The sequence below is a fragment of the Phasianus colchicus genome, chromosome 15, assembly GCF_987193195.1.
Source record: "Phasianus colchicus chromosome 15, bPhaCol1.hap1.1, whole genome shotgun sequence".
Classification (NCBI taxonomy): Eukaryota; Metazoa; Chordata; class Aves; order Galliformes; family Phasianidae; genus Phasianus; species Phasianus colchicus.
This window is the reverse complement of record NC_143450.1, coordinates 13,805,798-13,826,379: the sequence shown is the minus strand read 5'-3', so window position 1 is coordinate 13,826,379 and position 20,582 is coordinate 13,805,798. Positions and strand designations below refer to the sequence as shown.

At 53.6% G+C, this 20,582-nt stretch overlaps 2 protein-coding genes across 4 annotated transcripts; one reads left to right on the top strand and one right to left on the bottom strand.

Annotated features, from left to right (window-relative positions):
• Positions 1-891: 891 nt before the first annotated feature.
• LOC116232157 (E3 ubiquitin-protein ligase TRIM62-like) lies at positions 892-7,477 on the bottom strand. The gene is made up of 6 exons (XM_031598290.2): positions 6,920-7,477; positions 6,289-6,384; positions 4,493-4,726; positions 4,071-4,090; positions 3,209-3,324; positions 892-3,090 (listed from the first exon to the last, which is right to left on the bottom strand). Exons 1-6 carry the CDS (start codon positions 7,475-7,477, stop codon positions 2,546-2,548), a joined length of 1,569 nt encoding a protein of 522 aa, XP_031454150.2. The 3' UTR covers positions 892-2,545.
• Positions 7,478-14,516: 7,039 nt separating this feature from the next.
• On the top strand, positions 14,517-19,984 carry LOC116231918 (neuropeptide Y receptor type 2-like). 3 transcript variants are annotated; one of them, XM_090150771.1, is made up of 3 exons: positions 14,517-14,801; positions 18,059-18,260; positions 18,386-19,984. In XM_090150771.1, the coding sequence occupies exon 3, from the start codon at positions 18,421-18,423 to the stop codon at positions 19,576-19,578; it is 1,158 nt and encodes a 385-aa protein (XP_090006897.1). In that variant the 5' UTR covers positions 14,517-14,801; positions 18,059-18,260; positions 18,386-18,420; the 3' UTR covers positions 19,579-19,984. The 3 variants fall into 3 exon arrangements, with proteins under 3 accessions (XP_090006897.1, XP_090006898.1, XP_031453788.2); XM_090150772.1 differs by lacking the exon at positions 18,059-18,260; XM_031597928.2 differs by having other exon boundaries at positions 18,059-19,984.
• The last annotated feature ends 598 nt before the right edge of the window (positions 19,985-20,582 follow it).

The following is a 20,582-nucleotide window of genomic DNA, read 5'->3' as shown; positions in this document are numbered from 1 at the left end:
GCCTGTCTGTGCGCTCCCTGGCAGCTCACACCTGTGCACGCGCGGTCCTGCACCCCCCGAGGGCACAGCTGTGTGCACGCAAACACAGCTGTTCCTTTAGGGACTACGGACCACCCTCCTGCAGGCCATCCACATGCACCGGCAGCAGCTGTGCTGCTCTTAGCACCCACACATACCCCTAAGCACATACAATAAATCCTACTGCTGGCTGCGCACCCCACGATGCTCCATGTATCCCATACGCTCCTCTCCTTTTGCTTCTTTTCCCAAACCCATCTTTCACACGATGGGACACAGTGAGTGGATTGCAGCAGCAGTGGGATGCCATGGCTGTAGACACGGAGGTGATGCTGGAGCTGCAGGAGCACACTGCAGCCCTGGCCTCCTGCACACGTGCCCTCTGAGCATCGAATGGATAAATAAACACAGCCCCATGCTGTGCCCCACAGGGTTGTTAGTTGTGCACGCTTGCAGACACTAAATAGAGAAAAAGAGCTTGAATAAGAACCGTGTGCTTGTGGCTTCTAAAAGGCATGAAAACATCTTGTGTGCTCAACTGTTCTTGCTGCCAAACCTGGGGAAGAAATCACCCCGTGCCTTCCCTGGAGCTGTCAGAAGGAATCCAACCGCAGCCGTTATTTTATCCCAGCACCCCCGGCCTGGTGAGGGAGTCATTAACCCTGGGAGAGCCGGATCATAGAATCACAAAATAATTAAGGTTGGAAATACCTTGAAGATCCCCAACTCCAACCCCAACCCACCCCCACCAACTACGTCCCTCAGTGCCACATCTCATGGTTCCTGCACGCCACCAGGGGCAGCGAATCCCCACCTCCCCGGGCAGCGTTTCAGAGAAGGAAGAGCAGAGGGTGCGAGTTGTGCTCCATGGAATGCTCCGGTACCCCTAAGATAACAGATTTTGGCTCCCGCACCTCCACCCCTGCAGTCCAGACACAGCACTGCACGGACCGGCCCATCCGCGCTGCCGCCTAACGGCAGGACACGGGGAGGGCTCATCCCACCGCAACGGGGAATTTTCCATCACAAACATACGGTAACCGCACGACTGGTGGGACCTTTCCATTGTTGCTGCCCTGGGAAACAAAAGGATCCCATTTTAACAGCTCGCCTCCCTTCTGCACGCGGAGATGGGCAACCAAGGGAGCAAAACCTTCCCCAAAGCAATGAGATTAAGGCACAGCAGAAGCTGCCAGACTCTGATCAGCCCAGGACATAGCCACACAAACACCACACCAAGGTGGCTGTGAGACACCCAGGGACAGAACAAGGTAATCACCAAGGAAAATACAGTTGGTTGCTGGACCAGAGATGGGTGCTTCTTCCCATCCCCAGCTCTTCATGCTACAACACAGGGCCAGGTTGTAAAGGTCACTGCTCTCATACAGAGTCTGGTGTTTTTGCTCCACAGTGCTATGGTTTATTAGCAAAATGCATTTCTGAGATAGCGTTTAGAGGCAAACTATTTACATGCAGTGTTGATGCTGCACATACAGCAGTTTGGAGCAGCAGTTTCCCTGCACGTAGGAGCACACCACCCATGTTCTGGGGACAGAAAAGGCTCTCCCCTCCTGGCAGGACCAGGCAAGAACATTACATCCCAAAACACAGTTCTGCTAGTGAGCAGCATGCTGTGGTTCCTGCATGCAGCACAGCATGGGGAGGAGCACGTGCTACCTCAGGAGCCTGCTCAGCACAGGCAGTTGGGACAAGCAGGTTTTGCTGCTCACCAGCTCTGCTTTTGGCAATAGGAAGGTGTAGGAGGTGGCAGCTCTGGCACATACTGCAGTGAGCAGCTCCACAGCTCATGCAGCCACAGCTACCCACATGAAGCACGGGCAGCAGCAGAGCTGGCTGCCTCCCCACTGCACACATCACCTGCCAGCTCTGCTGTCACCACACCTCAGGGATAGCTGACACTTCTCCTGTGGTTTTAGGCAGTTCAGAGAGGCAATAGGTTTCAGCAGTATGTGCTGCAAGCACCTGGGGTTCTGTTCTGCATGGGCAAAGAAAGCTGAGCCTCACTAGGAGGAATTCACAGGATCCAGCCAGCACCTTGGGCTGCACTTAGCCTGTGCTTTGACTCTTCAGAGGGATACACACAATTCCACACATCCCAGGCCTAAAATCACAGCCAATCTGCTGGGCATCCCCCTCTGGAAGCCCAAGGCTGGCCATGCTCCAGGCTGTGCTGCACTCCAGTCTAGCTGAACCCCACAGCCTCTAATCCAGGGGTAGGTACAGACACAGGAGCCTTTCTAACAAGCTTTAACGCTGGCCAAGCAGAGCAGAGCTGTGCCGCTATCTCCGGGTTGCTGCCGGCCGTGCGCCGTGCACAGAGCTCCCTCTGCTGCCGGCAGACGGCACCTGGTTAACAGCTCCTAAATGGCACTACAAACGCTTTTCTTGTCCACTGCTCACTTTAAACGCGGGAGTGGAGGTGGGGAAGGGCAGGCAGCCCCGGTCCCACACTGAGAGGAGTTTCTGGGGATGCCACAGGGGCACAGCACCTCGCTCCTTCCAGCGCTCACAGAGCCAGGTGGCAGATGCGCATGGGCTCCACGTTGTCCCTGCCATCACTGAAGCAGGTGCTGAAGAAGGGGCAGTACCTCTCTGCTGAGACCTCGTGGAAGGTGAAGAGATGAGACATGTCCTTAGCATCGAAGAAAGCCACGGTGCCCTCCTGGCAGTCTAGAAAGACCCCCACTTTGCGGGGGGGCTGCTGGGGAAACAGGCGCACCCAGGGGGTGGCAGTGGCCCAGTACTCCGTCTTGTTCCTCAGGCGAAGCGTCCAGTAGCCATTCTCTGGGCACAGCTTCACCTTCTCCGCCCGGTTCACAGTCTCAGCAGCCACCCCCAGGTCCCATTTGGTTTTGTTGCCCACCCACACCTCCCAGTAATGCTGGCCACAGTCAAAGGTGCGCGAGGCCATGACGTTGACACACTGCTGGAAGCGCCGGGGGCTCCTGGGGACAGGCTGGGCTCTCTCCCGCTCCGTCACCGCTGTCAGATCTCTGGAGAAGACCAGGTTGGGGTGGGCTGACTCAGGGTCAAAGGTGAGTGAGGCTGGAACTGTGGAGAAGCCAAGAACAGCACTTACGGGTTACGCATTTCCCCGGCAGAGCATCTCCAGCCCCCCTGCTGCATTCCACAGCCTCAGCACATCCATCCCTCCCACCCATCCACTCACCAGGGCAGATGGACTGCAGCATCTGCCTCCAGAAGATGTACTGCAAAGGGCCACCATGGCTGTCCCGGAAGTGCTGCAGGTCAAAGGCAGGTGAGGGCTTGACGCTCACTGAGGGCCTGGACAGAAAGAGTGGTGGTCAGTCCTAATGCTGAGCTGCTGGCAAAGTGCAGAAGAACAACACTCAGGAATGCAGCAGATCATCATGCACTACAGATTTGGTGAAGACTGAACACAAATTTCTGTACCAGTGACTTATTCCCCCTGGCACAGAGCTTGCAAAGCACACAGCTGAGGAGTAGAACTGTGACAGACTGAGTAGACAGAGCTGGAGCCAGCACTGCTGCTTGCACAGCACTGACCCACAACAGCTAGCACCCAGCACACCCACACCTGTGCACAGGCCAAGCTGCATCCCCACGCAGAGAAGGGACTGAGACACACTTCTCTACAGCAGCACTGGTCTAGGAAATGCTACCCTCAGCTATTCTCACTGCTCAGTGAAACCTGCCTTCAATGTCAGTTTTGCAGACTCTTGAGCCGTGAGAAACTGTGAGAAAGCACAGAGAAGTCAAAGCAACCAAATGAAGTCTGCTCCCATTTGTAGCATGCATGGCTCCTGCGCTCATCCTAAGCAGCACATCTCCTGCACACTCCCCTCCACTCGGGCTGTCTCAGCACGCATGTTCCCCAGGGAGAGCATCTAGTGCATGCTGGGGACCAGCCCCCATCTGGCACAGCACCAGTTGTCTGCTGAGCAGCCTGCAATGCTTTCAAAAGTCAAGATAAGAACCCTCCCTCGTATGGTCCCAGCCAGAGACAGAGATAAGCAGAGAAATCAGCTTCTTTCATGCCAGACACGTACCTGATATCCAGGCTCTCCACCTGCAGTGAGGACCAGAGAGAATTAGCAGTCATTGTCTGTAATTCATGCAGCTGCACAAATAAACTCCCTGTCCTGACTTCTACTGTCACGTAGCAGAGGAAAGCAAGCCACCAGGACCTCCTCCACCCTAGGGAAAACTGGCTGGGCACTGAGGCCCGGGAGATTTCACAGGGGTGGCAGAAGGAGGAAGGGCTCTGAGACCCATCACATCCAAGAGATCGCTGTGTCCCTTGGTAGCCAAGGCCTCCAGACTCAAAGGAGTCAGGCAGACAATCCAGAGGAATGGCAGCAAGAGCAACTTGCAGCTACAGCCTGATGTGTCACTTAGGACTCTCTTCATCCCAGATTAATGTCCGGAAACAATCCTCTGCCTCCTGTCAGAGCCAGTTAAGCACGCTTACCTCCAACAACGACACCTCTTCCATGTTGCTCAGGGTTTGCTCTAGGCGCTCCGTATCTCTCCGCAGCACTGCCATTCCTTCCTCCAGCTGGTGGACATCCCCATGCAGCCGTGCCAGTGCCTGCTCCTCCTCTTTGCCTAGCTCTGCCAGCACAGCTCTCTCCTCTTCCTCCAGGATCTGATGCAGGCGAGTGAACTCTGCCCGGATCTTGAAGTTCAGCTCCCCAGATGCTTTCTGAGCAGAAAACAACAGTAATGAGCCTGGCAGTCAAAACACACACACGTGTGAGATGGCTGGGCACATTTCTCTGTTTATGGAGTCCTAGAAATCAGTTTCAGACATACTCACAACTTTCTGGAAGAAACATGGACAACTTCTGAGGTTGCATACAGCCATAGGGAAAACCAAGTTCTACTGACAGTTTTGTTGCTTAAACTCAAAATCCTTGCACGCAGGTAGGAGCTCACAGCCCTCTCCCACACCATCAGGAATTTGCTTACATTTTATACTGGAGCTCTTTTGTTTGTCTGGAGCTGCCTACTTCATGGTTCAGGTTAGGATTCATTTCACATCATGCCAGACACCAAACAAAGGTGCCTGACATTGGCAACTTGCTGCTATTTTCCCCGAAATACCTCAGTTTCATAGGCCCTTGTTTGTACTAGAGAAAGCTGTGCCAAATAATCTCTGTAGTTAAGGCTGATAAAATCCTGTTACAATCTCTTCAGAGAGCATTTCCCCTCCCTAAGGTATTTGATTGGCCCTTCAACCTTGTGGTGCACTCACTACCTTCCTTTACAAGACACAGCCAATGACTTTTTCTTGCCTCTTTAAGCTTTTAATCTCTAAGAGCAATCTTAGTTCTCATTTTCTAGCTGAGTTTGCCAAAACGCACATCCCTTTCTACCACCATGATACTGATCTCACTCAGAATATGCCTCCAGCTTTACCAGCCAGCCATGGCACCCCAGCCTCTTTTTGCTTTAGCAGATGCTTGTGCTGACACACCAGATCAGACTTGAGTCTGAAGACCTTCTACCATCAGTTTAATTGTACCTCTGAACTACTTGTTCTTTCCTTTAACCCTCCTTTCTTGGCTTTTAATACTTCTATGCCACTCAACAGGGAAGCTTAGTCAGCCTGAGGCTGTTTTTGTCTCAGAGATCAATGACAAACAGGCAGACCGGTACTACTCAAGCATGGAGAGAAACACTAGAGAAACACTTGGGCATATCACATCCTCTCAGAGCTGCACAGTAAATCTAAACAGTCCTTGTAGCAAGGCCACTGCTCTCTGAAGCATCACCAGTGCTGCTGATCCAGCCCCTTCAGCTTTGCTGTCTGCCCTCCAGACACATAAGAGGTTTCTACAGCTTCCAGGATTTAATGCATTTCAAAGAATCAGCCTGCTGGATGAAGAGGGGCTGCTCAAGTAGCAACACATGGACACGCAGCTCCTTTGTGAATGTTAACCCAGGGACTTATGACAGAGCAGGGGTGCCCATCTAACCTCAAACTTTACTCCAAAACCTGCAGCCAGGCTGGCTTAAGCACAGGACAGCAGAACAGATTAAAAAAAGGCAGTGAGGTTCAAGAAGCTTCCATGAGCTTTGCTCCTTGCTTACTCTGTCTTCACCAGTACTGGTATTACAGATGGTCACTTTCCCTTCTGGAAAGGCTTCTTGGCCACTGACCAAATATCTGTGCAACTGCTATGGCAACCCTGAAGGCTTCCCTCAGGCAAACACCCACCACCACCCAGGAGGGCACATGAAGAGTGCTGGCTCAGCAGTTACCGTCAGGCTGCAGATATCTCCCTGCACTGCACGTTTCTGCTGCAAGAACTTCTCCATCTCCTTCTGATGGGCTTGTAAAGCTTCTTCCAGGCGCTTCTTCAGGAAGAAGGAAAAGAAGATAATTCCATTTCAACTTTTTGCTGCAACTCAAGAGCAAAGCCAACTCAAGGCCAGCATTAGAGGAAGGGCACAATTGGATTTCCCAAAAAAGCATCACGGGACAGACTATTTTAGCAGCGTCTGTTGTGACAGGACAAGAGGAAGCGGTATTAAATGGGTGACTTAGACTGCATATAAGGAAGAAGTTCTTTTATGATAAGGGTGGTGAGGCACTGGCATGGGTTGCCCAGAGATGTGGTGGTGTCCCATCCCTGCAGACAGCCACGGTCAGGCTGGAGGGGCTCTGAGCACCTGATGGAGCTGTGGGTGCCCCTGTTCAGTGCAGGGGAGTTGGACCAGATGGCCCTTAACGGTCCCTTCCAACTCAAACGATTCTATGATTCCACAAACAACTGGGACCTCCAGACCGGGATATCTGTTTGCTAAAGGTTTGAAACCACCCTGCAGGGACCTGACTGGCGCAAGGCCCAGCTCCCCGTGCAGCACATCCCCTCCTCCCTTCGGGGCTCACCTGCACCTGGTGGCGGTGCTCCTGGGAGCCGCAGAGCCGCACTTTTTCCACCAGCCCGGCCAGCAGGTGGTGCGTACGGAAGGTGGGCCGGGGGAATTGCCGGCGGCACTGCGGGCACGAGGCGACCCGGGGGCCGCTGGCCCAGTACCGCTGGATGCAGGCCTTGCAGTAGTGGTGCATGCAGTCCAGCATGACGGGCTGGCTGAACAGCTCGCAGCAGATGGCACAGGTCAGCTCCTCCCGCAGGCTGTGCTCCCGGCCGCCCGCTGCCATCGCTGCGTGCCCGGTGCCGCCCACCGAGGCCCCTCTCTTCCTTCCTCGGCGGCCGAACCTGCCGTGGCTCGGACCTCCCGGCCGGGCGAGGCGAGTTGGGATCCCTGGGGGCACCTCTGAACCCCGCACAGCCAGCCCGACCCGCAGCCCACCGCCTCCCAACTTTGAGTCCTCGGCCCCGCGCGGATTGACGTTCGCTTCGACCAATCGGCGTGCGAACGCTCCGCCCGCCCCTCCATTCATTGGTCGGGAGCTGAGCCCGGGAATGGGGTTGGGCTCCGGCATGTGATGTGGTCACGTGTGAGCGGGCCGGGCCGGCGGCGGCGCCTCGTGGGGTGCGGGGAGCTGCGGTGTGACGGTGCTGCGGGGCATTGCATTGCACTGTCGCATGCTGCATGGCACTGCATTGCACTGTCACAGTGCTGCGTGGTGTTGCCTTGCACTTTCACATTGCTGCATGGCATTGTATTGCACTGTCACAGTGCTGCGTGGCGTTGCCTTGCACTGTCGCATGCTGCATGGCATTGCACTGCTCTGCACTGCTCTGCACTGCACTGTTCTGCTGTGCTGTGCTCTGCACAGACACACCACTGCACTGAATTGCATTGCATGGCACTGCACTACACTGCACTGCACTGCACTGCACTGCACGCATTGCTGATGTACCGCCATTGCATTGCTCTGCGTGGACCTGCTGCTGCACTGAGCAGTGAGAATGTGGAAATGAGCACTGGGGGAATCCATCCCTTTTGCTCAGTGTGCTTTTCTTTCCCTGGTTTCTTTCGGCCCAGGTTTGCAGCTGTCAGAGCTGGCCCAGCTCCCCTGGTCCCAGTGCTGGCAGAGGGCAGCCGGGACCCCACCAGTGACTGGCTGCCAGCCTGATGGAACCTCACTTAATGTAACCCTTTGGACCCAACCCACCAGCCAATTGCTCACAGCTCCCATCTGCCGATTGAAAACATGCTGCCAAGTGTCCCCAGTCTCCAGTTCTTGTTCCAGCACTCCTGGCATCTCCCTTCTGTCAGCGCTTCCCCCAGCTGGCACCTCTGAGCAGCCTGGCCCAAAGGCCCCGGGTTGGACCACAAAGCCTTTGCAGTCATGGCAGAGTGCATTTTTGTGGAGCTCAGCCCTGCAGAGTCTGCTGTTAGCAGCACCACTAAGGATGAAGCCCAACAGATGGAGGGAGAGGAAGGGCTGAGGTTCCCAGTGTTTGCACTTCCCCATTTTGCTTTGTTTTGGTGTTGATGGTGGCTGTGGGGCGGCCCTAAGAGGTTGGGTTGACCCCAGCCCATGGGAAAAGATACAGAGAAGAGAGCAGCCAGCAGGAAGGAAAAGAGAAAGGAGGAGAGAGGAGGTGAAGTAAGGTAACAGCCACATCCCCATAACGAACACGATGCATCCCTCTTTGACCTCAGCCACAGGGACATGATTTAAAGGGTTTGGTTGGAAAAGCAAGCAGGAAATGAAGCAATGCTCAGAGATAAGATATCTTTGGATAAATAGCTGGAGGAGAAGGGTGCCCAAGGGGTGGGCCGTTATTTGCCAATATTTTTTCTTCCTGGATCCAACTCACAGAATAGTTGAGTTGGAAGGGACCCTTAAAGGCTGTCCAGCCAACTCCCCTGCAATGGACAGAGTAACCCACAGCTCCACTGGATGCTCAGAGCTCAGTCCAGCCTAACACTGAATGTCTCCAGGGATGGGGCATCCACCACCATATGACTATACACCACCCAAATGATGCCAAGACTGGAGCTGTGTGCAATACAAATGTTCCACTGGCCCCAAGCAGTGGGTGAACCCACACCATGGTCCTGGTGAGCACCACATGGAGGTGCTGAGAGGCACTGAATAGGCTCAGATCATAGGCTCAAATCCCAATCATGGCATGGAAGAAATATCAGTGCCATTCTGTCCTGCTTGTGTCCAGGATCTTATGGAGAAGGCTTGGGGTCAGCATGGACCAATCTATCTCATGCTACACACTCTGCACTGTGGAACTGTGGTTCCTCTGAGCTGCTGGGCTCTGGGAGAGCTGAGCACACGGCCCACTGGCGATGGCATTTGGCAAGCAGGTCCTGCAGTTCCTGCAGCAGGCACGGGAGGATGAGTGCTGCCTCATGATGTTTTCCCCAGGAATGCTCAAAGGACTCTGTTCTAGGGGCAGATCCACGTGGCTGCTGAACTCCTTGTGTAAACCATCCTGCAGGGCTGCCAGGCGCACTGCCACTCCGCGATGTGACATTCCCCATGCCCGCATTCCACCCCCGCCCTGCAGCTCCCCACACCTCGGCGCCATCCAGCAGAAGATTTCTGCAAATATTAACATTTCTGGCTGCCGCTTGTTTGCCTGTTTATTCTGAGCTGTGCATGAAAGCCCTCTGATGTTCCACACACAGCACAAAGCAGCTTTCTCTCCCTGCCATTGGTTGTGCCTGAGCCCTTCAGCCAACTCCATGCCTGACCCTCAGGTGATGCTCTTCAATGTTCCCCTGCTGTTTTTGGTGTTTCTGACCTCAGGGATGAGGGAAGGTCATCCTGAACTCACTTTGCAAAATTGGCCAGACAGGCTTGGCTGCTCAAGGTGCTCGAGTGCTTTGTGGGTTATCATCCGTATTCCACGGCCAGCACACAGCAGCTGTGAGATCAGCCCTGCAGTCACAGCACAGCCCCACATGGCCTTTCCCTGGCTGGTTCCAGGCTGTTTGCTCCGTTATTGCTTGCATTAAAGAGGACCACAGAGCCCAGGTCTACACAGCATCCCCAGATGTCACATATGAAAATCTTCAGATCAATCAGTGGAGATGGAGGGAATTCATTTACTGTCATGCAATACTCTTAACCGAAGGGTTTTTTTTTCAGTAGAAGACAACCTCTCAGTGCAGCATTGCAAGCAAAGCATGAGTGATTGGACATGAGTGTTTCCCTTGGCTCTGCTATCCCAGAAAGATGCAGGTGCCACTGAGGCAGCCTGGCTAAAGCCAAGCCCAGGGCAGGTTTTCACCTTTGGGATGCTCCCTTCATAACCTTACCATGGGAAGGAACTGATTTATCTAGAGCCCTTTGCTGCCCACTCAAAGTTCACCAGCTGATGTACGCACAATGAGAGCAGTGCAGGTTCCTCTTCCAGGGGAACAAGCCAGCGCTCTGCCTTGTGTGCCCTGCAGAGCTCTCCCTTCTCTCCCACCAGCAGGGCTGGTCCTGCAAATGGTGTCACAAATGATGTCACCCCGCGTGTCCCAGGAGGCTGTATGTCTTTTTCCCAGAGCAAATGTCACCCCAAAAGAGCAAAGTTTTCCCCATGGGAAGCTGAGTGCCACAGGCTGCAGCCTGTGATTGGAAGTGCAAAGCCTGATGTCGCCATGCACCTGAAGTACCTCTAAAGCTTAGGGAGAAATACACCTCCTCTCTCCCCACCCCCAGATGGGTTTCCCAACAGATCTGCAGGCTCCAGACTTCTTGTGTCTGCTCTGAACTCCTTGGTGGAGGCAGAGGAAGAGCTGCTCAGTGCATAATGAATTGCAGGCACGCGCTCCCCTGAGCGGCTGTTTGGAAAGTGTCCCACGCTGCTCGTGCCAAGTGTGCTGGCCAGGGAAGCTCAGTGGTATTAGCGTGTCCCAGCTAATTAGGGCTGTGAGCTGTCCTTTTCATCGCCTGGAAGAGCTGAAAGGAGGACAAACACAGAGCTCTGCCTTTATATGGCTTCGTGCGCTCTAGCACAGCCTGTGCATGCTCTGCTTGTGCCCTGGGGACACCGATGTCACCCGGGGGGGCTCAGTGTCAGCCCCATCCTGCAGGGCCAGACTTGTGAGTCACATTTCTGGGGGACACAGAGCCAAGAGGATTCCTGGCCAAACGATGGGGCTGGATCTGCCCTGCGTGCCAGGATCCCATTCTCACGGCAGTGGGGTCCCCAAAGGAGCAGGAGAGATGCACACAAGGTCCAAAGGCTTCAGTCTTGCTACCAGCCCATTCAGCATGCATGGCATTTGGGAGCGACAGGCTGGCTGCAAATCTGTGACTTCACTGTGGTCCCATAGAAGGAGCAGCATCCAGCCCAGGAGGGCAAGCCCGTGGCAGCAGCACATGTGACATGGAGTGACATGGACTGCTAGGAAAGAAATCCCCCAGACAGGAGCAGGGCTGTCCTGGCAGGGCTGCCCGTGCTGCTCCCCAGGCACCCTGGTGTGGTGCACGTCACCCACTGCTGTCACCTCTGGTCTCAATGGCGAGCTGAGAGTCAGGCAGTGATTGCCCAAAGTCGGGCAAGAAATGCACTGCAGACCCGGAATCATGCTCCCACCACAGAACTCAGCCAGATTTCTGGTTTATCTGGACTACGGCTTGTGTACAATGTATCATATTTTTGCAATCCCGGCTCTGAAGAGCTTATCTGACTGCAATTATCCTCTTCTGCAGAAGCTGTTTTCTAGCTGGCTCGGTACACAAACAACAAGCAACATCCCTCTAATAAATGAGGCGAGCTCTGAGCACAGTGACTTGCAGAAACAGCAGCTGAAGGCACAGCGGGGCTGCTCAGTACCCCACTTTTCTGCCTGCACATGGGCTGGGAAGGGGTGTCTGTGCAGATCCTCCTCGCTGTCAGCCCCATGAGCCCTTTCTGTCTGCTCCCAGGAGCTAAAGCATGGTTTCTTCCTTAGGGCACAAACCCCACCAATTACTTTCCATGTGTTCTCCTCTTCCCTGGCTCCCTGACCCTCATCCTGGTGATGCTTGCAGTGTCCCCATCCCTTCCTGTCCCGGAGCAGGGCAGAGTGGTGCATCCCTGAAGCAGGTTGCTCCGGTATTTCAGCAAAACCATATCCCCACTGCTGCTCCTCCACTAATTCCAGAGATATTCAGATGGGGACAAAAAGAAGTTACAAAATGAGAACCTGCTTTTAAATTCAGAGAGAGTGCAGACAGCTTTCTATCCTCCCTCCCACCTCTGAGCAGCTTTGTGGCTAATTTTGTTCCCAAATTCATCGCAGATTCCCAAATCCACTGCATCCGTGAACTCGAGGGCTCAAATGGAAAAGTGGATTTTGTGTAACCACAACATGCTGCTGCTTCTGAGGCTGTTCAGCAAACACAGGCTTGACACCACAGGAAGGAGCAGTGGAAATATTTTGGTTACGTGCAGGTGGGATTAAACAGATGCTTGAAAAATGAGAAGCTGCTTTTTAAGTATGTCAGTGTTGCAGCTCCAGATGAAGCAGGTTGAACTGGAGCATCTGGAAGCCTTGGTAACAGATTTCTCAGCAATTTCTCCCCAGGAGCGATCAGATAATGTGCCTTTCATGACAGCAGAGGAGCTACAGAGTGCAGCTGGCTGCAAGGTGTGCAGAGTGAGGACCTGCCTGCTCACAGACACACGGCACATCGTGGACCGATGAAAAGCATCCCTCTGCTCTGCCTTATTTCTCGGCTTTTTGACATCATTTTCACTCCCTGGAGCACAACGTTCATTGTTGAATTCTCAAATGAGCATGTGAGTGGACTTGCCTTTGCCTAATCAAAGCCTGTAGCCACTGGGAAAGGCTTTGGAGCTGCAGCAATTGTTTGAGCAATCTCAGTGTGCTCAAAAGGACACGAGCCTCCTGGGACACCCATATGTACAAACCTCCGGGGTACGAGGCTGGAGGAATGCAGGCAGCAGTCCCAGCACCTCTGCTTGGGTGATGGAGCCTCAGGGTCATGTAGGGGAGCATCCTCCATGGGTCACCAACAGCCCTCCTTGCCCACGCTCTGGCCCACCAAGCACTACTGCTGACAAAGCTGTCTGCATGGTTGGAGAGGTGATGCTTGGCTGCACGGTGGGTTTTGGTGCTAACCCCTCTGCTGAGATCGTGGGAGAGGACAGGCCTAGGGACTTGCACTAATCTGTGATTTAAGAGCTTGCCTTTGCTGACATCCAGAAACCACCACGTGCCAAAAATGACTGGAATGCACCCCATGGTCTTGATGAGGGTTCACAGCTCCAGGCTGAGCAGTTTCTCTGCTGTCCATCAGCGCTTCTCACTTCATTGCATCCCAGGGAAGGGAAGAGCAGGGAGCTGTAGCAAAGGACTCTGGGGAACAGACCAGGGAAATCTTTCACCACAAGAGGAGGGAGAAGAAAGTCTCTCACTCATGCAGAAATCAGCCTCATTCTGCTGCGAGCCCCGGAAGTGAGGAGAATCCATCCACCAGGAACACAGGGTCCTCTCTGCCTTCCTGAGCAGCTCAGTCAAAACTCCTTGGGGGAGAAGGCACAGAACTCCCAGGCAAGGACTGCTCAGGCTGCACAGCAGGGTTTGCCTGGCGAAGATGGGTGAGAAAGTGGAAGAAGGGGAATCGCAGGGATCTCTGCCTGAGTCTCAGGTTGAAGAGCATCCTGCAGAGGGACTTATTGCAGGACTGCTCTCAGTCTCCTTTTTCTGCTGAGCCACTGGAGCTTTTTCTTTTTCCTACCGTATCACAACTTTTGTGTCATGAGAAGGCAGTTGAAATCCCTCCTTGTTTGTGTTCTCATAAAGAAAAGAAGAACAAATTGCAATGTGTGCATAAGAAGCAAAACTGCCCCGATGACCTTGTGTTGTTAGTGGGAGCTGAGGGGGCTGTTCTCCCCTCCGTGCTCTGGGCAATCTCCTTGCCCAGGTGAAGTGACTCAAACACATTGTCCACAAATCCTGCACTGGAAACAAACCTGACTTCTCTTCAGAGAAGAAAGTTGGCAAGTTAGAGAGCCTTGTTCCTTCTGCTTCCCTGTGCTGACTGCAGGGTGCTTTCCTGGGCTCCTGCAAGCTTGGATTCTGGAGATTTGGACATGCTGCTGCTTTGGGGCAGTGCTGAACATCCTAAAACAAAAGCTCATTCTGGTTCCTAGCTCCACACAGATCTGGCTCTGGAACAGAGACAGACGTTGCCAAGTGGCTAAAACATCTGACTGTCACCTTTACTGGTGTCACAAAGTACAGAAGGGTTTGCTCCTAATGCTCCTGTAGATGCTATGTGAGCACAGAGCAGAGGTGGCTGTGGGGTGGATGGTGAAGGCTCCCCTGGGATGTGGGACCTGCAGACCCCCTGCTTGCCCACTCTGGCTGTGACCCAGCCTCGAGCCCGATCCCAGCCCTGCCACCGGGGAGCTGTGTGGTGGGGTGGATGGATGCTCACCCACCTGGTGGCACAGCCCGATCCCAAAGCTGTCCCTGGAGAGGGAGCTGGATGTGGAGGAAAAGCTCCTGTCTCCTCGATGCAAGAAGCCCCTCAGTGGCTGAGCACTGTATAAACAGCAGCAGCAGGCTCCCTCCCCCTTTCCATTTCTGTTTGTTAAACACACGCTCCCTGCCTTTCTCTCATTCAGGAGCTAACACGACATCAGCTTTGTGAGACGGGGGCTGTCAGTCACCCCTCAGAGGCAGCAGGGCACGGAGGCTTCCCCGGGTGATGGAGCACCCTGCAGCAGCCCCAGTCCTTGCCTGACTTCCTCGCTGCTCTGAAGCCAGTTGCAGAAAAGTGCTTTCCACCCTCTGGCCACAGGTTGACTCCAGGAGAGAAGACAGGACGGGTCCCAGCCCGCGATGAGGCCGTAGTGCGAGGAGAGCTGTTCCGAACCAGAAGGACACAGGTGGGTCGGGGAGGGGTGAGTTGGGGCCGGGTCTCAGCCGTGCTGCATGGTTCAAGCATCCCAGCAATCCAGGGACCTTGAGAGCTGAAAGAGAGAGAAAGTGAATCAGAAATACTGCCAGGTGAGTTTTGAACAGTTCCCAAGCAGAAGCAGGAAGCCTGGGAAGTGGGATGCTGAGTGAGAGTGGAGCAGGGGGTTGCAGAAACCAGTCAGGTACAGATACCCAGTGCTACTGAGATGCTGAGAAACCCCCCCTCTCTCCTGCACTCAGCTCCTCGTGGCTTTCTGCAAGGCTCTGCCAGCTTCCCAGTGCTGCTGCTGGGGCTGCACATGCTGCTGGTGCTCAGCACTGCCCTCAGGGACAGAGAGGCACAAGGAGACAGAGGTTTGCAGGAAGGAAGTTGGTGCTTGCTTGCTTGATGCTCCGCTTGCATGTTGGTTGTGGAACAGAGCTTCTCCTAGTCCTGTTGTAGTATGTGTTTCACCAGAAAACTGAGTTTCTGGTCTGTCCCAAAGCAGGATAGCGGGTTTGCTCCCTGGCTGTTCTGTCAGTGGGGTTGCTGTCTCCCTCCCCTCCCCTTGTCTCATCTATCCCAGACTCACAAACTTTCCCGAGGCTGCAGACCCCCCAGGTTGCAGGTGCAAAGGTTCCTTCTGCAGGGCCTTCTCTTCCCTCTGTAGCCCTCATGAGGTGCACAGCCCCATCATGTTGTCACGCTGTGCTATCTCAGGATAGCACTGCCCTGTTCCCACAGCATGTCCTGCAGCACTGTGTCCCCTTCTGCCATAATGTTGTAGTGGGGGCAATTACCTTTTCGCTGGAGATGGAGGGGCCCAGGATAATTTCTATCTTCACTTTAGCTTCAAGATATAGTTCCAGAGCTGCTTCTTGCCCTCAAACCAGCACATCACACACAGAGGGCGAAGCCCCCTCCCCTCCATCACTCACACATTGTATTTTCATGCAACTCTTCCCATCTCTTTTTGGCCACTCTAGTTATCCCAAGAGATGCTGCCTCCTCTCTGGTGGTGAGTACAGGAGACTGGAGTGAGGGAACCTGGGCTGTGTTCCCAGCCTGATGTAGACTCTCTGTGTGGCCTCAGGCAGGCTGGTTATCTTCTGTTAACTATTCCATTTTATTGTGTTTTCTTCCCTTATAAGCTGTGCTGGAGCGCAGGCAGAGAGGGCTTTACCTGCCTGCTGCTGAGATGGGGATGAGTGCTCCAAAGCAGGCTGCTAAAGATGAGAGGGTTTGATGGAGCTGAGCTGCTTTGGAGAAAGGACACAGCATGGAACAAATCTGTGTGCCAAGCCATAAAACATCCATCAGCCTCAGCCCTCACGCTCCATTGCTGCCATAGAAAGAGATCGTGGCTGTCATCAGCCAGGTTGGGAGCAGAAAGCAGGGGATGCCCGATTGCCTCCACTCCCCCCTTCCCAGTCAAGGACAGCCGTGACAGGATCATGATTCCTGGCTGTGCTCTGAGCCATTTTTGTCCCTGCCTCCCTCTTTTCTGTGCCCTTTATTCCCACACAGCATGCTTGCTGGTGACCCAGTCCTGCTGCTGGGGAGAGAAAAAGAGATTTCCATCATCCATCTCTGGCTTAGGTGGTATTTCTGCCTCCTTCTGGCCTTGCTTTGCTGTTTTTCTCCCCCAAAAGCAGTTGGCTCTCAGCTCCAAGGATTTTTCCATCTTGCCTGGCAGGCCTGCTGGGCACGGGCAGCAGCATACACATATGCCAGCACTTCCATTACTCACTAGAACAGACCATGGTCCACTCCAGCAGCATCCCTGCAGCCTCCAGCTGCCCCTGGAGGATGAACACTTATTATTACCATTTTGCCTCTTAATTAAAATGCCTTAATTGATTTTTAATAGCTCCCTTTCAGAAAAAAAAATATCAAAAAACACAAAGCAAAGCAAATCAAATAATAGCTCCATTAAGGCTGTTTTGTTAGGAAGCGAAACAGCTCCAATAACCCTGATGTTCCTGGCTCCTCACTGATGGGGGGCGGCTGCCAGTCTGCAGCAAAAGGAAACAGCCCAGATGTGGTCATGGGATGCAGCAGTGTGCTGCTGGTGAGATGGGAAGGAGGGAAGGGAGCGTGTGCTGGTGTCATGCCAGGATTTGGGCACTATAGGTAAACGGGACAGGCAAAAAAAAGAGGTAACAAGTGGCAGTGATACAGTGAGACTAGACAGCCTGGGACGTGTACAGACCTAACAGGGAAAGTGCAGCCCCCAGCAACGTGTCCAGCACTGCTATTCCCCCACCAGCCCTGTGGCCCCTCACTGCCCTCCTGCCCGCTGGGCGGCAGCTTCGTTTCTCCATTACCGCAGTAGCTGAGCCAGCAGATTCATTGGAAGGAATGGTTGGCATAAAACAGCCAGCTGTGGAGTTCGATAGCCAAGCCAAAGGGTGTGGAGAGAGCAGAAGAAAGCTGGTGTGCAGGCAGGGCAGCTTCCAGGAGCAGCCCTCCAGCACCTGGCCGGAAGCATTCCCATCACACAGGGGTTGAAATCAGAGCAGCTCACTCCTCAGGGGGTTGAGGTGAGCAGGGGGCTGCCCTAATTCCCACCTTCATTTAAACCTCATGTCTCCCTCCCTCTGTGGCAGAGCGTTGTCCTCTTCTGTCGCCAGATCACAGAAAGCACAGTGCTCTGCAAACAGCCCAGTTTGGGCAGGGGAATGACTTTTGCTCCCTTGATGGAAATAAGGGAAGGTAGGGGGTGTTGGGAACCATGACGCCCCTCCCCTCACAAGCCAGCAGCACTTCAGAGACACAGGGGCTGGGAAGGAGCTAATGACAGAGCTGGCTTTCCTCCTGCTGCATTTGGACTGCACAAAAGCCCCTCTGTGCCAACACTCGGCTGTTCCGATGGCACCAAATGCCAACCGCAGGTTCCAGGCTGAGTCACTTCTGGTTCACTGGCCAAGGTCCTCACTCCTAGAGCCAGCTTCTCACAGACATTTGTGCATGGCATGGTGAGAGGCTCGCTGACGCCGGGGCTTTGGCTCTCAGCAGCAGCTCGGCTGGATGCTTGTTCACAGCTCCGGCTGTTTGCCTGTGCACAGCTCTGCGGCACGTGCGCTTCCCAGCAGGAGCTCTGCAATGCCAGCCACTGCTCAGGGATGCTCGGATGGTGGCACCTGTGGTGGGAGCAGCATGGGATGCTCCTGAGATCAGAGTGGGACAGATATTGCCATCTGAAAATGACCAAGAGGTCCCACGTTTTTGCTTTGTTTAAATCAGCTCCCAGTTTTGCAAAGCCCAGCCTGAAGGAGCAGTGAGGCAGTGTGCAGAAAGGTTTTACGAGCAGATCTTCTCAGGACCTACAGTCTCGTCCTGGTTGACTTTATGCCTCGTACAACTGAAAAACAGAATCCCAGAAACTCATGGAAAGCAGCATGAGCCCTGATTTCCTTGGGGAACTGGCATTCATCTAACTAACAGGGTAAGTGGGAAGGCAGGAGGGTGTCACCGCCCAAAATGCTGTGTAGGACACGTTCATTAAGTTTCAGCTCTTGCAGATGCTCTGTTGCCTCCCTTACTCTCACTTCTGCTGTGTCTGTGTTCCAGACCCTCTCCTCCCATCCAAGGGTGCCAAGCCAGGCATGGGACTGCTGCAGGGAGCCAACAGCACCCTCATTATGGAGAAGCTGGCAGTAGATGAGAAGCTGTCGCAGGGCTGGCACACTATGGACTTCGTCACTCCCAGCCTGGATCTCTCTGGGTCCCGCAGTGTTATGATGGACAGCACCAAGATCCCAGGGGTCCAGGTAGTTCTGATTGCTGCCTACTCCCTCATCATCCTCCTGGGGTTCATTGGCAATTCTTTGGTCATCTACATCATAGTGAAGTACAAAACCATGAGGACTGTGACCAACCTCTTCATAGCTAACCTGGCCCTGGCAGATCTGATGGTGGACACCCTCTGTCTGCCTTTCACCCTAGTGTACACGCTGCTGGATGAGTGGAAGTTTGGAGCTGTCCTTTGCCATCTGGTCCCTTATGCTCAAGCTCTGAGCGTTCACGTGTCCACTCTCACCCTGACTGTGATTGCCCTGGATAGGTACAGATGTATTGTGTTCCACCTGGACAGCAGGATCTCCAGGAGGCTCAGCTTCACCATCATAGCCATCATGTGGCTGGCTGCAGCCATCCTAGCAGGTCCTCTGGCCATCTTCAGAGAGTTCCGCTATGAGGAAATCCCATCTATCAACCTCAAAATGGCTGTCTGCTCTGAAAAATGGCCTTCTGGTAATAATAGAGATGCCACTATCTACAGCCTGTCCATGCTCCTCCTGCAGTACGTTTTTCCTCTTGCAGTTATTTGTTATGCTTATACCAGGATCTGGTTCAAGCTGAAAAACCACGTCAGTCCCACATCTCGAAATGAAAACCAGTGCAGGAGGAGGAAGACCACCAAAATGCTGGTGATGGTAGTTGTGGTCTTTGCAGTCTGTTGGCTACCCTTCCACATATTCCAGCTTGCCATTGATCTTGATCTGGTTCTTATCTTCCATGAATACAAACTGCTGTACACCGTCTTCCACGTGGGAGCCATGTGCTCTACATTTGTCAACCCCCTGCTCTACGGATGGATGAACAAGAACTATCGGAACGGCTTCCTCATGTTCTTCCGCTGCCAGAACAAGCCAGAAAGCATCCACGCCGAAGGCTCAGTGCGAGGGAGGTCATACATCTTCAGGGCCAGCACCCTGAATGGGAGCATCAGGCACGCTGCTGGCAATGGACCCACAGAGGTTTAGGGATGAGGTGTTCACCTGCAGGACTGAGGCTGACTGAGTGGAGACATTCTTGGTGAAAGCCTTTTTTGGGAAACATGCTGCTACTGCAGCCGCATAGAAATACCTCTTGTATCTCTCAGTACAATAAATCTGGTGTATTTCTCTCTGACCACACAAATGAATGTTTCCTTTCTCCATGATGCATGCAGAATCACCAAAAATCATGGAAGGGGCTTCCGCCTACCCTCTTTCAGGCATTTCCATATGCCAAATTGGGTTGTTCAATCTTTTACCTCCCAACACACAACACATCAACAGGGAACCAATACTGTTCGTCCACACGGCCCCTACCAAAAGCATGATGATGCATAGCTAATGCATGCAAGGGGAAGGAGACCTGGGAGCACGGCCGGTCAGTGCTATTGCCCCACAGGCCATGGCAGAGGAGCAGGTCTGTTGAAGCCACTCACTCTGTTATTCTTGCACAGTGCTGGCATGAATCTGCACTCACAGCTCAGAGGAGGAGCTCCTGACCCCAGAAGGCCCAGGAGGTGGCAGTGACACTGCTCATCACAGCTTCTTTTACAGATACCGAAGCAGGGCTTCAGGGACACCTCTGGTGTGACAAATCGTGACACACAAGCTACCTTTCATTAGCCAGGGAGCTTGCAAGCCAACACCTTGGATTTAGCAAAGTGAAACTGAGCTGGGGTACTGACCAAGGTGCTTTCCTTCAGCCCCTGGGATGTAGCTCCTGCCATGCAATATTGATTAGTGCTGGACTGACCAGAGAGGTAAAACTGTCAGTGACACCATCCTCCAAAGTGCTCAGAGGGTTTTAAAGCTTCTCTCTGGAGGCAGTACGGGTCTGTACATGGGTGCTTCCGTTCGGAAGTGACCCACTTGCGTGTTTGCTACAGAGGGGATGTCCTCTGTGCATGGACACAAAGGAAGAAGTATTCTTTCAAACCAAACTTTATGTTCTTTCCCCCGAGGCTCTGTCAGCTGCTAACATATTTTTAGCT

What these genes read in the sequence shown, in the direction of transcription:
- LOC116232157 (XM_031598290.2), bottom strand. Translation starts at nt 7,477, where the DNA reads ATGCCGGAGCCCAACCCCATTCCCGGGCTCAGCTCCCGACCAATGAAT. An exon ending in GAGATATCTGCAGCCTGACG is followed by an intron (nt 4,727 to 6,288) that starts GTAACTGCTGAG and finishes TTTTCTGCTCAG; the next exon opens with AAAGCATCTGGGGAGCTGAA. An exon ending in GTGGAGAGCCTGGATATCAG is followed by an intron (nt 3,325 to 4,070) that starts GTACGTGTCTGG and finishes CTTTCTGTCCAG; the next exon opens with GCCCTCAGTGAGCGTCAAGC.
- LOC116231918 (XM_031597928.2), top strand. Translation starts at nt 18,337, where the DNA reads ATGCTCTGTTGCCTCCCTTACTCTCACTTCTGCTGTGTCTGTGTTCCA.